Here is an 18,333-nt window from a genome sequence, read left to right on the forward strand (position 1 = left end):
TTTCCAGAACAGCTCACAGATCATGATTACTGGTTAGTAATGATCACAATACGGAATGTTAACTCTGAAATTTCAATAACTGTGTGGGGTCTACCATTAGTAGAACAAAAGACAGACAGAATATTGGCTACACACAAAAGCAACTCACAAATCCTATCTTCACCGTTCATTTCTTCCCTCAATGCTCCATTGCTTTAGAATTAATATAGTAAATGCATAACATTCATTGAGGACACGAGTATGATTGGAAATTGACCAATGCACATGAAAATTTCATATAAACTATAACAAGTTACATTATACAACAGCAAACCTGGGATTGGATCAACAAAAATTAGAACCCGGATGCCTCAACTAATGAGGAATATGATGCATTTTCATCCAAGTCTGTAGGCTTCTTACTGCTGGTTTTCCTTGATGTTCCATCACTATTGTTGCCAAGTGACCCAACCTCCAGACCTACAATCTCAGAGAATTTTAATCTTTGGTGTTTAGCTGAATCCATATCTCCATCCCAGCAAGTCTCAGAAATAATTTCAAGTGCTTTATCAATCTTGTCTTCAGCCACAAGATCCCCATTTTCCAAGAGGACAAGGTACAGTTGTTCAGCTGAAGCTTTTCGAATCTGATTAACATTAAAATTGAAATAAAATAAAATTTGAGAAGCCACAAAGCAAGCAACAAAGTAATGACCTGTTTGTTTAAGCTTATACTCCCTCTGGTTTTAAATATAAGCAAAAAAAAAAATTCACATTAATTAGAAAGTTGGTTAACAACATTTAATTGAACCAATTTCAATTAAAAAATAAGTTATTTCCCTAAAATACCCTTTATTGGAATTTGATATCAAGAATAAAAAGTTATTCGAATTAAAACCCCTCTTAAATGAAGGGTATTTTGGAGATGATCTCATAAAATAAGGTAAAATTAGTTGAGATTTGCTTATATTTTTAAAATCAAGACTCGACATTTTTTTGCTTATATTCAAAATCGGTTGGTCAAGGGTTCGAATCCGGAAACAGCCTCTTTGCATATGCAAGGGTGAGGCTGCATACAATGACCCTCCCTCATACCTTCGAATGGCGAGGAGCCTCTAGGCACTGGGATACATTAGTTTTTTTATTCAAAACCAGAGGGAGTAAAAAGTAATTTTATAATAAAACTTAGAAGTGGTTACAACTCGCTGTAAATTCTTTTCAAGGACAATGGACTGTATAAGTTCAAGATCGAGGAGCAATTTCAGTTTTCTTTAATTACTCTTTTATCTTTCAAGAAAAACACAAAAAAAAATTTAAAAATAATTATCATAATTTTTAAAACATATGTAGTTGAAAAGATTTTTTTCTATAAAATAAGCACAAATAAACAAACTCTTAATTGCGAAAAAAGAGCCTGTCTATTTTGCATGTGATCACAGTTAAGCGAAAAACAGGATGCTAAGTAGTGAATCTCATACTGATGAATATTCAGGAATCACCTTAGGGTAACGATGACCAAGAAAGTTAAGAAGTTGAGAAAAGGCCCTCATATTGATAGGTTCCTGAACTGAAGCTACATAACCAAGTATTGCAATACCAGCATACAATTTAGAGAAGTCTTTTGATCCCTTCAATTCAAATGACAGAGAATCCAAAACAGCACCACAAAAAGCCGGAGTGTGAGCCTGAAAATACAATTTATTAATCAACATGTTATCACCAAGCATTTGTAAAATAATACAATTTATGCATGATGATCAATTTTCACACTATTGCAACCACTGGGTTTTTTTTTTCTAATTCAATTCTCTGCTTTCTTAATCCATTGTTCTTAATCTAGGTCGCAGCTTATTAGTCCATTATTATTCTTCTAGGTCAGCAGCTTATTGCTCTTCTGTGTCTAGACTTTAGTTGCTAAAGTTGAATTAGGTATTGAGATGTGTACTTAATCCAATTTCAGCTCACATGATTCTGTGTTATCAAATCATTTTACTGCTTGTTTTCTCTCGGCGGTTTAATCATTCCTATCTATTATGTATCATATTCACAACTCCTCTACCAAAGAAAATTAGCATTATTCAATCTCTGTTCAAGTTACTAAAATTTTAGGTGTTGTCCTTTACGGTCACAATAAAGAAAATAAAAGAAAACAAACTTTTGTAAAGTTTGTGACAACTATATACTAAAGTATAACAATCATTATTAGGAAAAACTCAAGTCCCACATTGACTAAAGATTAGACCAAGATAAAGTATATAAGTGAGGGACAACCCTCACCCTATGAACTAGTTTTTGGGTTGAGTTAAGCTAAACTCACATTCTAAGATGGTTTTAGAGCTTATCCTAGATCCATTCAAAGAGTCATCCACCATGTTATTCACGCACCAAGCCCAAAGTGTTGGGTGTGAGAGGGTGTATTGGAAAAATCCAAGTCCCACATTGGCTAGAGATAAGGCCAAACTGCCAAGCTAGAGTATATAAGTGAAGGGCAATCCTCACCCTATCAGCTAGCTTTTGGGGTTAAGTTAGGCCGCCCAAACCCACATTTTCAGAATCATAAACATAAGATTGCTACATCATATTTCATATACAACAATGGGATATGCACAGATAACCTTAACATGTGGTGGCTGAGTTGTGTAATTTTTCTTGGAAGCATTGTTTTCTTACATTTCAACATTATCCAAACCATATTGGTTTAAATGCATAAACAAGCAACAAGTTCTACACGTTACACAAGAAAAGTAATCAAGAGAGGTTAAATGAACACGTGGAGTTGCTATGTTGGGGTTCAAGATGTCTGAATGATGATGATTTAATGCATCTTAGGGACTTTGCAGAAAATTCCCTTCTCATTATTAGCCATTATTTTTTTTTCCTTTTTTTAATTTCTTTTCATTGTTTCCGTCAAGTGTAAAGGATAACCACACATCTCAAGCCAACAAATCAATATAAAGGGTTACTTGATCACCAAATCAATCCAGAAATAGATAATATATGTATAAAAGGAGGATTAAAGGACCTACTAACAAGAAAGATGAAAAATAAAGAACAGAAAGGCAGACTAACCTCCATATTAAGGAATATCTTTTTGCTGAACAGAATCTCAATGGTCTGGAGTGCATAATAAGTTCATCAGTTGATTAGAGATTCACGAATAAACAATAAAAATTGATTTGTGTAAATAGATCTACATTTCATAACAGAGGAGGCAGGCAATGGGTGTTATATATGCAACATAAAAGAAAATACGTAAACTTTTTTATGAAATAATTTTAAGGATTGATGTTAAGTAGGGTGCTAACAAGGATTCTCTATCCTGGAAACATATAAATGAAGATACCACTACAACCCATGGATCAGTGTTACCTTGTAGCTAAGTGAATAAAGTGAATTGTTGGGCCTTTAATGGTAATACTTATGTTATATCCTAGGGTACACCAAACTGTCTTTTGTCAGGAAGTCATGTGTGTAGTCTGAAGTCTCAGTTTTGAGGCTGTTATAGTAGTACAGTCAACAGTGTATACACCTGACTTATTACAATAAATAAATATGCACTTGAAACCTAACTAAAATGAAGATAGTGTAATCCATCATACAGCAACATTCCTTCTCTTTCAGGTTCTATCTCTCCCTCACCTTTTTAATATATTTCAACATGGAATGGATACTTAACTATCAGACTCCTTTGTAAAAAGAAAAGAACCAATGTATGAGAGTGCATGACTGCTAGTCATGCTATGCTATTATGCTTGTGGTTGAACTGAGTCACATGATGTGGATTTTGAGATTGGAGCCAGCACTTTGTTCACATACAGAATTTAGGTTTTTCCCCAAGAAAGAAAAAATGGAATAATTTATCAAATCATTTGAAAGTTCAATTTCACAAAGCGAGAATAATTAAACATTGTTTAAGAAATTTAATACCTTTAAGGTGGGTACGATAACTCTGTCAGATTTCTTGTATTGTTGGAGAACCCACAGGATGTCAGCAGATAGCATGTATACCCTAGATGTTCTTGTACTAGGGTCTTCATATTCAACCCCTTCTAGATACTCTAACAGTGCCAAGAGTGATACCCTCTTCAAAGAATCTTGCAACCCACCAATAGATATAACTAAACCTGATAGCACATCTCTGCTATAACAAGCAAATTGAAGAAACTGTATAAAGCGTGGATAAGAATAGGAAGGAACCTGCAACAAAACAGTATTGTCTCTCAATAGAAAAATCTATGCAACCAACCTCAAACTGATGAAAGATCTATATAAACTTACACCCCATTGTGCATCTGCTTCCTTCGGAATGATTTCTTCTAACTTTTCTCGGAAAGGTATATATGGAATATGAATCATCTGGTTGTACAAAATTCTGCAGAGAACATTTGCTGCTGCTTCTCTCAGTTTATCCATCTTCTCCACAGCTTGCTTACAAATTCCTCCAACTAAATTGGTAGCAAGATTTTCATTGAATAAAAAAAGCTCTCGGTTGTTCTTAAGCATGCTATCAATCGAAGGATATGCAATAGGTTCAATTTCATTTCCATCTGATCTTCCAGACAAACAAACTGACTTGTCTATCTTACAGAGCATGTATGTACATTTTTCTAGGCCATCCAATGCAGCCTCACGAACCCAAGAACCTACATCACCTCTATTATCAACAGAATAATCATCAAGAGCTTTAAATAAACTTATCATCACCTCATTCTTTATCAGAATAAACAGGGAAAAATCATCCTCAACAAAAGAGGTAGCAGTATCTTCTCTTCCATTAATTAATGTTTCACACACTAATGTGAGCCCTTTGACAGCATTTACTCGTGCTTCAGCATCTCTGTCTTCAGGGTTTTCCTGCACATGGGAAAACATTGTGTAACACAATCATTGAACCTAAGATTGTATAATATATAGCATTTGCAATGTGGAGCACCTCAATTTTACAAGAGCCACAAAGCTTCAAAAGCACATTTCTCCATTGACTGGCTAATAACTCATATGGCAAAACACCTATTGCCAATGCAGATCCTCTCCTTACAGCTACATTTGGATCAGTCAACATACTGAGGTACTTTGCTGTCACATCACTTATACCTTTATTATCTGAAGCATGCAAGTATGCACGGATAAAGTGTTTCAGGCCTTTGACAGCTGCATTCTGGCATAAGCTGATATTGCTTGTCAGATATATAATGCCCAATTGGCATAAGCTGACAATATTAAACAATAGTAAAATGGTAACACAAATTGCTTGTATCAGAGGAATATAACCTGTATCTGAGAATTAGGATGTCTCAAATTCTCATTAAGAGTATCAAGTAGGCTTTTCTTTATCTTTTCTGATAATACCACTTTATATATGGAGATGCATTCAATAAATCGAGAAACAGCTGCACGCATTATCTCTCCTCCCTTTCCACGATAAAGCCGTGCTTTCTCAATAGCAGGAGCAACGCCAGCAAGACTTCTCTGTTTATCTGTCAATGGCAATTTCAAAAATGTCAAAGTTCAGCTAGCATCATAAATATTTTGAAACTAATCACCTTCAGTAAAGAAAGGTTTAACCATATGACCATTAGTTGGCAAGAAACACTTAACTAAAACTTTTATTCATTTTCTTATCATGTTACGGAATGAAGTCAAATAGTTCTAGTTATTTAATTTTGCAGGCTTCTTCCTGTAAGTGAAAGTATTTTTGTTTGAAATAATTGATATTCTCTTTCAATCCCATATAAGTAAACATGATCAGCAATAGCGAGAAAGTATCAACCTGAGGGAAGAGCAAAATTGCATTGGTGTAAAGCTAAAACAATTTCTCCTGTTGCCAACGTTGCACCATGGCGCATGCATAAATCCGATGAAAGAGTACAAGGAATTAACTTTTCCATGACAGTGCTCGCAAAATGCTGAGGGTCATATTTTACAAGAAACGATAGGGCCTCTGCCGCAAGTTCTCGCAAGCTTTTATCCTGGAGACGTAATTTCCAAGTAACTTCTCTCAAAATATATCGAGAAAATTGAGATACAGGAAGCAACAAAATGAATAACCATAAATTGTTACTAAATGCCAAAATTTGAACAATTTGATGCCAAAAAATATACAGTGACAAGGAATAATAAGACAAGAAATAAAAAATTAAATATAATCAAAATAAAAAGGCTAGACCATCCTCTTTACTCTATAGACACACCTATGAAATAGCAAATATGTACATAAGGCATGACTTCTTTTCATCCTTTGAAGAAGTTTTTAAAAAATAAATTAAAGGAAACAATAAAACAACATAAAAAAATTCAATGTATGACTCCTGAATAGAAGAAAACTTCATCAAACATCATATAATAGACCAAAAAGCACACACCCATTGAGAAAATACCTCTGTCATCTCTCTTCTATGCATGATTTCCCTACAAAAATTTTATTATATTCAACATCCAGAAATCAGGCTATAGTGATGTATGGCCTTCACTTAGAAAGTAAACCATAAATCCATATCACAAGTGCAATTAGGGTCAACACAGGAGCAGAAGATTTGGCAGAACAGAGAGAGAGAGAGAGAGATTTAATCAGAACATACCCAGTGACAGATTTTTCTATCCAGCAGGTCATCCACAAATGGAAAAAGATATCCTTCATACTGAGCAATGGAAACAGCAACATGAAGATAAGAGTTTACTCGCGAAGAAAGTGAAAAATAATCTGCAGTATTCACTATGTCAATTCCATTTGGATAATTCCCTTGTCTTCCAACATTCTCTTGAAAAGCAGCAGCTGCTGCTCTTCTGCAGTTAACCTAAGTATCACAGGTTAGTTAGCGATTCTTTTCACATGAAGTGAATAGTCTAAAACAAATCATGTCATGAGAAGGACATAAAAGATATAAGGACCTCACGGTCATAGCATGCCACTGTTAGGAGGTGTGGGGCAAACTCTTTTAAGATGCTCCTCATATCTGTATGATAATATGCACGTCCAAACGCCCAACATACATATGCAGCAGCATCGCGTACATGAGACCCAACACTGTGTGGACCTCTTCGAACATCATAATGTAGTGCCTAATAAACAAAATTATAATTATTCCCACTGCTATGTAGTAAATGTATCTCTAAAATAAGGATATCTTAAGGAAAACTACAAAGTACCAACCATAAATCATATTGCCAAGGAAGGATGTCTTAAGCTTCATATGCATTATAAAAAAAGAATAGTCAACATTTAAGTAAGGGAATATTTGCCTTTTTTAATTTTCCAAGACTAAGTCCTTTTTTTATCTTTTCCATTTCCTCTGAGGCCTTTCCCTCATTTTCTCAATCATATCCATCAAAAACCCACTTTTAAACTTTTTAATCTGCCAAGATAATCATGTCTCCTCTACTACAAGATAACAAGGTTATCCTTAATGTTCTCAATTCTTGTTTCAAGTTTAAGTAACACATAAATAAAGTACTTCAAAGTTCAAACAACTAAATATTTATAAGCAGCCAAAATAGTTTGAAGTCACAAATCCTACTTCCAGAAATCTATGGATACAACTTATCCATTATAAAACACCTTCACAATCACAGGAACAACTTTGGGAAGACTAGCAGGTAAGAGCAAGCCTCTACGAGCAAGTTCAGCCAAAGCTAAGCAGCCTCCATGCCATGAACCATCACCCTGAAAAAGTGTTACATTTGAGCTATAACAGTGGAACCAGACAAATAAATAGCTAACATAGTAAACATCTCACACAGTAACTACATATAGTATATAAACCTAGGTGAGTGTAAATTAAAAAAGTAAATTACAGTGCTCAGGAACTTTAAGCAAACAAAAGTTTAGTATCACACCTCACCAGGTGAAAACAGCTCCAAAACTGATGATAAAACCTCCTCAGAAAAGGAAGATGTAAGATGTGAACTTATGCGCCCAATACCTTTTGCTGCAGACCAGCGGACAACAGTATCCTACAATCCAATACCAGCATAATTGGGTCATTTAAGTAATGAAAATAGGCTTAAATAAAAATTTGGTCCCTATAAAATATAACCTATTTTTGGTTTTAGTCCCTGTAAAATTTAAAATTTTTGGTTTGAGTCTTTGTTGTCAAGTAACAACGTTAACTAATGACATAACAACAATGTTGGCAGTTCATTGACTTGTCATGTCATCAAGGAGTCTAATAGGGCGGTCATGTCTAAGTTTTTATGATAAGCTATGTTTTTAAATCCTCATTTGCTCAGAACAGTTGATGAGGGATTAAAAACACAATTCCAAAAAATATTATAGGTATGTTTGAGCTCTTTCATATCCAACAGAATTCATCCAGTTCTTTCAGTAGCTTACAAGGTTCCTTCACACAAACCATTTACAAAGACATTAATTCAACCATTCCATTTCAGATTATCTTCATCGGCCTACATTTAGACATAATTTCATATTTTTATCACCAGAACTAAGCATCATAGTGTGATGGCAAAATACAAAATTCACTATAAGAATCTCACCCTTCAGACATACCATATCCTTCAAACCAGATAACAACATCTCAATAATCTCTTCAACATTTTCTGGAACATCCATATCCTCATCTTCCTCCCTGTCTAACATTTCGTTTGAGTTGGAATCATGGCTGTTCACACCTAAATTGGACTGATCAATTTTATTGGACGTATTCAAAGAAACATTCAGTTTGGCAACTCTTCCCTGCATAATAGGCATATAGTCGTTAAGGCAAAAAAATTGGTGACAAACATGAAACTTCTACAATTGCTTATGGCAAGTCAATAATTAAAACACAAGTGTCCTTCCTAAAATGTCCTGCTAAAAGCCTAAAAGAAGCCATAATGCCCAGATAATTGTAATTGTAATTGTAACCCAACACTGAAGAAAACCAAATGCTGGGGTACAAATTTATGGCGCTGATACAGCTGGCTTAGATCAAGGGGCCAAACAACTAAATTTTAAGAAGCTTAAATATAACACTTAGCAGTTAGCACAACTAAGTTGACTTGGATCTTTAACATGATAAAAAGTGTTTCATGCATAGACGTTGGAGAAATCAACAAAGGAGATCTTAGCCTTAATAATATTTCTAAAACTTTGGTTTTTAACCGTGTTGAATGACATCGTGTGATCCATGTAGCCGACCTCTCCTAGTAGGATAAGGTCTTATTGTTGTTTTTTGTTTGTATAGTAGCTTAAATTTTCAAGAGGACATATTATCTAGCATGATACCATAGCCAAATTGCCCAAGGGATCACTGAGTTCAACTCATCATATTTACATTATAAATAAGGGCTCTAATTTTATCCATCCAATTCTGTTTAGAGTTCTACATGCTTGACTTGCTTGCAGAGCATTTGTTGTTTTGTAAGCATAACATGCATTTCTGAATAATGCATATAACCATAGTTAATTAATTACTGTGGCTATATATTACACCAGTTAAAAGTAAAAAGAAACAAAATATGGATACAATACTTGCAAGGGCACAAAAACAAAGGTGTCTTCAAACATTTAAGATATGAGATCACATCAAACTTGGATCAGAGAAAAGCTAACCATATATCGCCATGAAGGCAAACGATGAGGAAGAGCAGTAAGCCCAATTCGTTGGGTTAACTTCATCAGATACTTGCGGAGCAAAGGACTTCGAGCTGCATCTGAGGACTTGTACAGCATTGTAGTGTTATTCCAAACAACAGGAATTGCATCAAGCAAGAGATTCCGACTACCTGCCTACTTACAGATTGATATTATAACAGTTAGAATCATTAAAGGTGGCAAAGACAATTTTTAATCATGACAACTTTTATTAGAGATAAATGTATTGGATCCCTTAAAATAAGTAACACAATTATTCATAGCATGAACTATCCTAGTCTATTATGCATCATTCTCTCCCTCAAATATTTTGAAGAAATCTGAAATCCTTACACAAATGACAGATAAAAACATTTTAATTTGAGGGTGTAAACAAAAAAAGGCAAAAAACAAACCTTGAAAATAGCAGCCAGTGCTTCAACAACCCCAAGTAACTGGAAATGATGGAGTAAATCTTCTGTTACAGAGGACATGACCGTATGTGTCCACTCTACAAAGCTGAAGCAATTAGAAAAGTCAGTTTATACAGATGATTAATAATAATAATAATAACTTTTATACAACACAAATGCAGGCATGTACACAAACCCCAACACATAATGCCGTGAACTAATGCCAAATCAAATTTAGACATATTCAAGAGACCTAATAAAATCATTCATTTATTAGTAAACACGATCCAGAAAACAAGGAATTAATTGATGATTTGAGCTAAACTTTAATTGAAACGAAAATTATATTTACACAACATAAGACAACACGAATATTTAAGTCAACCATCCAGAAAACTGAATTAACACTAAACTAGCTACAAAAAAATAACCAAATAAACCTGGTAAAAGCTTTAGGCATATCCGGACGAGTAAGTAGCCTCGAGAGGACTAGTCCAGCCATAGTCCGCATTGGCCCAGCAGTCGAGAGGTAATCCTTACAAAACCCTATAATTCTCAACACAAGAGGACTGAGCTCAAACTCAGTCAAATTGTCATTGTTCGCAATGCTGGTGTCAACAGTGGAAATGTCAAAAGGAACCAACACAAGTATATAGAGCCACAACAGAGTCACGCATTTAGCTTCCATCTCTCCCGTGCTTTCCTGCCTTAACGAAGTCCCTGAATTTGTGTGGTGACACTTCTCCAAAAGAGACACGGCGAGTTCGAGATCGGAAACTTGATGTGGAAAGAACTTGATTACAGATTTGTAGCCACAAACCGTGACTAACGTATATACAATTATGCATATAGGTTTGATTATTTCAAGAATTTCATCAGAAGCTACCCCGAGTTCAAGTGTTCGTGAGCGAAGAATGTTCATCAGAGGACAAACTATGGTTTCAAGGTAGGGTTCTAGAAGTTGGCCTTGCTCCTGATACTTGTCCAACTGCAAATATATACCGATAATTAAGTTTCAATAACAAAATGAATGAGTGATTGAAGATAATTGTTGTTATTGAATAAAGGAGAGTACAATGGATCTGATTCTGTGGACAGAGGAAGGGTCGGAGACGCGGGAATTGGAAACGATGTCGTCGAGGAGTGACTTGACGATGTTCCATTCTTGGAGGAAGTACTTTTGAAGCACACTCTCCTTGGACTCCAACTCGTCGTCCTCTTGATTCATCGTCACCTTCTCTAGATTCGCTTCCATCATCACCTCTGGAGTCGAAGGAATTTGGCCGGTTCTGAAATGCAAGTTTCGAAGAGAACAACACTACTCGTCGGAGTCTCAGGTTTACAAATAGAGTGTTGATTAATTGACACAAGACAAATTTTAAACACTTTGTTGAGAATCTTATTTTCTCATTGTTTTTTTTTTTTTTTTGCTGTCAAATTATATTTAGTCATTCCCTAATTATAAATGATCAATTGACTTTAGATAATCACATAATAAACAAAATTGTTCATTCTAAAAAATATAAAAATAAATTTTTTATTTAGAAATAGAGGATTAAAATTGTGTATTTAAAATTAAAGAAAGATCAAAATTGTAATTTAGTCTTTTAAATTTAAATGCACGAAGTTATGTCTAAATACATAACTTTAGCTCTTTTAGAGGTAATTAAAAAAAAATTTAATTAAGTTTTAGTCCCTAAGTTTTTTAAATTTAATTTTTAGTTCATAAACAAGATTTTGATTGATTAAGGTTTCTAAAAAAAATTGATTTTAGTACTTAAAGTTCGATCGATTATGAACTCTAAATTTTATTAAAATAATTGTTTTTTAGTCTCTAATATTCCATTAAATAAAAAAATGGGATTTAAACTTTTTGTAGGAGACTACATTTTTTAGAAGTTCAAGAACATTGACCAGTGAAACGTTTTTTGGTACAAGGACTACAAATTTAAAAAAAAAGTTGAGAGACCTTCAAATTTAGTTGTAGTTTTTTTGCTTTAATTTTTAGTTTCAAAATGTATTTATTTTAAAAGTTTTCAATCTTATTAAAATCAATTTAAGGGTGATGATGATATCGATAACAACAATAGTGATATTGGTGGTGATAGTAGCAGTGAGGAAAGTGGCACTGGCGATACCAATGTCAATGGTGGTTGGTGGTGCTGGTACCGATAATAATGGTGACAGTGATAATGATGATAGTAATGATTCTTGTAGTGGTGGTAATGATAATAATTGTGGTGATAGTGTCCATAGTAATGCAACTAGTGGTGGTGACAATAACAATCCAATGGTAGTAGTGGTTTTGGTGGCAATGACGACGGTGCATTGTGAGTAGAGGTGGTGGTGGTAGTAATAGGAATATGTCATTTTTCTATCCATTGAAATCAAAGACAATCAAGGGAGATTTACAACACCCATGCATTTTACTCAACAACTGAGGTCAACCTTATTTGCCAAAATTATCTTCTTCTTCTTTTTTTTACCTATTAGAACAAGATAAATATTAAAATTTACAACAATTCATACATCATGCTTAACCAACTAAGCTAAATTTCCTTGGCGTCATTTTCAAATATAGGGAGATGTTTTTTTAAAAAAAACTAAAAATCACATTCACAATTTTTTTTATTAATTTTGATAATGAATGTAAAATTGATTTAAAAATCATTTCAACTCTATTTTTTTCAAACACATTTGGTATAAAAATTTGTATTTGAAAACTAAAAACTCACAGCCATCCCAAAGAGTCTTATTATAATTTTTTTTATTTATGAATAAACAAATATTATATTTTTTTGGCTTAATTCCATTTTTTCTCCCAACTTTATAAAGTTTGTGAAATTTATCCCAACAAATTAATTTTGTGCACTTTACCCTAATTTTCAAGAAACTTGCAAATTTTATCATTTATCATTTATTAATTAATAAACACAAAAGTTGAAGATAAAAATTGTCATGAGAAAATAAAAGAAAAATGAGAAATATAATTCACCAAAGAATAAATAAGTTGGGTGCAAATTTTTTTTATAAAAAAAAGCTGAGAATAATAAGTGCATTTATATATGGTATGAGTAAAATGACCAAGAATAAAATTGGTTTAATTATCAATTTAGTCTCTATATGGTGCCCACGAACTCGACACGTCCATGAACTTGACACGATACGTAGAAAAGTAGTTGGTCAATGTGGCTCCGAATATGTAACACTCTCAACATCGGACATGTACATATAGACCCAAAGGAAAGATGCGTGGTACATTTTTCATAACTAGATACACTAATACTAAAACACCTCAAGCTCTACCAACTTGATTGCCGAGTCCATTTTACAGGTACATTAGTACCAAAGATCGAAGATTCGGCTGAGACAAGGAACGAGGGAAGAGAACCAAATAACTCGCCCAAAACTCATTCGGAACAGTCTCAAAATTGTCCTAAAAAATTTAATTTGATCTCTAAATTTTTAAAAGATTTAATTTGGACTTTAAATTTTTAAGAATGTATCAATTTAATCCTTTTAAAAAATTCAATTTAAACCTCAAGTTTTGAAAAACATATCAATTTAATCATTTTAAAAGATTTAATTTGATCGTCAAATTTTAAAAAATACATTTAATTTGATCTTTAGAGATTACATTTCAATTTAACAAAAAAAAAAAGACTAAATTGATTATTTAACAAACATAAGAACCAAATTAAATCTCTTGAAATAATTTAAGAATTAAATTGATAATTAAGTCAATAAAATTTTAAAATATTTATTTTGTGTGTCCTTAAAAATGTCAAATTAATTTATTAAAAGTAAATTCATCAAAAATTAAAAAATTAAGAATAATAAGTAGCATTAACCCTATATTTTTTAACAAGAGTCTTTCTTTTGCGTAAAAGACGAAAACGAAATTCAGGAAACCATCTTCGTACGCACTACGCAGCATAGCTGTTATCTTCTTCCCCTTCCCCTCTCGTGGCAAACGCGCCGCAAATGACAGAACGAGCAACTCCAAGGATCCATCGACACAGATAAAAGAGTATTCCCTCGCTCCCTCCACAGTTCTAGGGTTCACTTTTGAACACACGTTGCCAAACCCCGGTTCATCCAAATCCAAAGTCATAAGAACAAGAAGATGGGTGTGGGCATATCATTTCTGATAGCACTAAAAGCAACAATCCTCTTCTTATGCTTCGCGTACCTTAAAAACCTCGGTTTCACTCTCTTCTCCCTCCCCTTCCTCTACTCTTCGCTGATCTCATTCTTAGTCTCAATCGCATCTCACCCTTCCATCAACCTTCCAATACTTCTCGGCAAAACCACCGACGGAAGCTTCCCCCTGTTCTCACTCATAATCTTCAGCCCTTACATCTACTTCGTCAGAATCTTCTCTCTGCTCCGAAGACTCCGAAGCGGAGAACCTGCTTACACCGAAGTCCACGAGGGTCTCTATGTCGGTGGCTGGCCATCGTCGCCTCAGAAGCTGCCACCTGGCGATCCCGCCATCGTTGATTGCACGTGCGAGTTCCCGCGTGTGAAGGATTTCACTACGGGGTTGCCTTACCGGTGCTTTCCGACGTGGGACACGAGGTCGCCTCAACCCGCTGATATCGAATCCGCTGTTAAGTGGGCATCTCGACAGAGAGAACTAAACAGGCCCATTTTCGTTCACTGTGCTTATGGTTAGTACTTAGTGTTGACTTCGTTGTTGATTTTGAATGCTCTTAAGTGTTGTTCCTCTGTTGCTTCAATTTAATTCGCGATGAGAAATGCGCTATTTAATTTAATGCATGGAGAATTTCGTGCTTTTTAAGAGATATATACTGTTTCTTTAATATTAAAACCCGAGGGCAACATTCACATGTGGCGAACAATCTATTTAGCGGGTAGCGGGAGAACCCGTATTCGATTCATTCAACATGCAAAATTTCTTTGAGCCTGCAGTAGCCACCCACTGTGAATGGGGTTAGTCTCTGATCTAGTCGGTTTGGGAACACCCATGTTCTCTAACCCATGACAAAAGAAGACCTGTGAGCCGCTTTTTCATGTGCCCGACCTTGACTCTTTGTATGCATATAACTTTCAAGTAATCAATTGAGATTTCTGTTTTGTTAGTGGTGCTGCTTTTTCTTTCATGTGATATGTGTCTTATAAATAGCATATGCAAATTGCAACATTAAGACCCTGCTTGGATAAACTTCTCAATGAACACTTTTAGAAGAAGAAAATAAGATGAAATTTCATTTTACAAATTAGCTTGTACACAAGCTAATTCTAACTTTCAGGGGGAACTTAATTCATTTTATCTTCTTTCTCTTGTAAGTGATTATTGAGAAGTTTATTCAAACGAGACATAAGGACTTGTGACTTCCGAAGTATTGGATATTCTTCTGTTGATAGACATTCATTATTCAATTTGTATTTTGTAACTTGTAAACGGTTGATTATATGATAACATTAACATGATAGTTTATTCGGTCTTTCGCTTTGTCTTAATTACTTTTGTCCAAACAAGAGACTTGACTTCAGAAAGAGTTTTGAATAACCAATGATGAAGGTCATTTCACTCATTTGCAATATTATCTGTCCTCTGAATGACTTATATCAGAATTTCGAAAAGGGAAAGGTAGTTAGAAGAATTATAGTTAAAGTGGGGAGTAATCTAACCGATCAAAGGAAAAGCACCCTTCCAATCATGCGAGTTTTTATAGATCTTTGAACCACAGCATCCCTAAGGGAAACAATAGTGAACTGAGACAACCATTGGAAGAAAGAATATGATTATGACAACAATACAAGTTTTGGGCGTTGTATTCCATTGTCATCATCATCAACACAAAAGGTTGGACGTTGTCAATGGAGTGGCCTTTTGCTTCCTTCATGAAGAATAATTTTGGGTGATGTTCATACTGTTCTGGTAGCTTATCTTCAGAATTGACCCAAAGGTATTGTACATTGTTTTGACAAGTGGACTTGGGTCCCCCTATTTTGAAAGGGAAAACTAGGGAAAATGAAAACTAGGAATGGAATGAAATATGTCATTTGAAAGCTGAAAAACAAATTCTCAGTTAGCATCAGACCATTGCCAAGTTTTAATTTTGTAAGCTGTGAAAAGTTATTAAAGATAAACTGGTTGTCTTGTTGCTCATTTATTAGGAGTATAACCTATTCTTTAATGTGTTGAGTTACCCATCCTTTTAACTGGGTGTTTGCCATTTTGTGGTTGTTCTTCATTATTATGATCACTACCTGAGCTGCAAATATGAAGATATTATTTTCAGTTAGAAGCATAGATATGCAATGAAAAAAATTGGGCATATTATTATAGCTGCAATTTTTTCAACGAGGTAGGATTATATGACATTGTAAATTCGGATGCTTTATCTGCACCGTTTGAAACTCTTTGGAGAAGAAAATGCTTTGCCCGGGAATTCTAAATGTTATACTCATTTTATTATTGATGCCTCAGTATGATACTAATAGTATATCATACAATGAAAAATTTGATCAATTTGTGGTAATGAATACTTGGAGAGTAAACCTCCAGAGATGAGGGAAGCATACAGAAAAGTGAAACTATCATACCCTTAGATCCTTACATATAGTCCTGTGCACTGACATGAAGTTTAGGCATTTTGACTGACAAGAGGTTGTATTCTAATAATAGTTTGGAAATCTCATCCGTCAATGAGACAACATTTGACTTACAAATAGCTAGGATTCACAATTGTTTCAGACCTATAAATATTGGATCAATATAATTGAGTTACAATTTATAATGTTATAATGTTTAGTTTCATACCAGATTGTTATGCTTGCATAAGAATTAAAAAGATGATATCACTATCTTCATTTTTTTTAACTTTTTTGTTTTATGGTGTAAAGGTCATGGAAGAAGTGTTGCTGTTATGTGTGCACTGTTAGTAGCACTAGGCATCACAGAGGATTGGAAGAATGCTGAGAAGCTGATCAGGCAAAAACGACCTTACATCCGGATGAATGCTCTCCATCGCAAGGCACTTGAAGAATGGTCCAGACACCGATTGTCTGCACCAAAGAAGTAGAGACATGAGCGTGGGTTCCTTGAGTTAATCTGATTCTTTTAGTCATTCACAGTATGATTGTTTTCCAAACAGTGGCAAATGCAGAAAAACTAAAACATAGATTCTCCTCGTGTCTTTACTTTATTAGCATCCTCGTTTTCCTTGAATCCAAAATTTAATATGTGCTTCCCAATTGTTCCGTAGTCAGCTTCTTCTGCTTTGATCAAGTTGAAGCTGATGAGTGGAATAGTGGGATTACATACTATGAGAAGCTGTAACATCTATTTACATAATTTCATTGTGTATGGCCATGAACGATGATTCCAAGGGTAGTTTGTTGGTAAATACAAGTCATGCCTTATGTCAATGGTTTTTATGCCTAGAACATAATGAGGCATAAGTTAGAAAATGATACGTATTAGTTTTAATAAAACAGTTGGAATATAAAGAATCGAATAGAACCAGACGAATCATTTTGTTGCCCAACGCATAAAAGTTCAACTTGTCATTAGTTTTGTTTTCCCTGAGATTGTTAATGACACAATGAGCATGCTGGAATTTATTATGCAACATAGTTTGTCTGATTTTTAATTTTAAACGAAAAATTCAAGGGTTCGTGGTGGAGTAACTGTTGTTCTTGGTCACAATGTTGCACAATCTTTGATTAATTGAAAGTGCCATTTGGAAAGTGCTGGCAAATAGTTGTCAGTGCCTTGCACGCAGTACACCTTAGGCTATGTTTGGTTTTAAGGAGAGAAATAGAATTAGATAGAAAATAAGAGATAATTAGAGAAAAGAGAAATAAAATAGGATGTTGGATTGTGTTAGGAACAGAGGAAGAAGATAAAGGGGATTTCCTTGGATTCGAGGACAAAGTGCCTCCTCTCTACTCTAAACTACTTTGATCAAATTCATTCTATCCCATTTTATTCATATATTTGTGTATTTATAGGGATAATGGGCTGCATCATAATTGAATTGATTCTCCACTATAACAGCCTTTACATTCCACTACTAACAACCTATAACATATTTTGGCATTTTCCTAAGACCTACTACTAGTGCCTCTTGCATATTTTACACGAAATCATCTAGATAAGTTGATTTGATAGTCCTCCTCTTGGGCCTATTGGCATGGGCTTTTGTTGCAGCTTCTTCATATCATTCCTTAACCCATCAAAAATACATTATCCTCAAGGTGTTGGGTGTAGGAAAACAAAACCTGGATCCCAAATTAAAGTGGGTGTAGGAATGACTCTTGTCACTTTCAGATTCTTGGTTATTCTCTCGAACCTTTGTTTCCATGTAGTTGCCAATTGAATCCTACATGCATTTAATAA

The 18,333-nt window shown here is 34.5% G+C and overlaps 2 protein-coding genes across 2 annotated transcripts; one reads left to right on the forward strand and one right to left on the reverse strand.

The window, feature by feature from the left end:
• On the reverse strand, positions 1-11,318 carry LOC100814866 (tubulin-folding cofactor D). Its single transcript, XM_003555172.5, has 17 exons — positions 11,035-11,318; positions 10,400-10,947; positions 9,963-10,065; positions 9,526-9,702; positions 8,482-8,667; positions 7,812-7,928; positions 7,534-7,638; positions 6,867-7,037; positions 6,557-6,772; positions 5,749-5,947; positions 5,250-5,455; positions 4,912-5,136; positions 4,257-4,832; positions 3,906-4,175; positions 3,048-3,092; positions 1,478-1,663; positions 1-625 (listed from the first exon to the last, which is right to left on the reverse strand). The coding sequence occupies exons 1-17, from the start codon at positions 11,215-11,217 to the stop codon at positions 335-337; spliced, it is 3,804 nt and encodes a 1,267-aa protein (XP_003555220.2). The 5' UTR covers positions 11,218-11,318; the 3' UTR covers positions 1-334.
• A 2,504-nt stretch (positions 11,319-13,822) lies between these two features.
• LOC100804705 (uncharacterized protein YnbD) lies at positions 13,823-17,308 on the forward strand. Its single transcript, XM_003555829.5, has 2 exons — positions 13,823-14,632; positions 16,836-17,308. The coding sequence occupies exons 1-2, from the start codon at positions 14,086-14,088 to the stop codon at positions 17,012-17,014; spliced, it is 726 nt and encodes a 241-aa protein (XP_003555877.1). The 5' UTR covers positions 13,823-14,085; the 3' UTR covers positions 17,015-17,308.
• The last annotated feature ends 1,025 nt before the right edge of the window (positions 17,309-18,333 follow it).

This window comes from Glycine max, chromosome 20, assembly GCF_000004515.6.
Source record: "Glycine max cultivar Williams 82 chromosome 20, Glycine_max_v4.0, whole genome shotgun sequence".
Classification (NCBI taxonomy): Eukaryota; Viridiplantae; Streptophyta; class Magnoliopsida; order Fabales; family Fabaceae; genus Glycine; species Glycine max.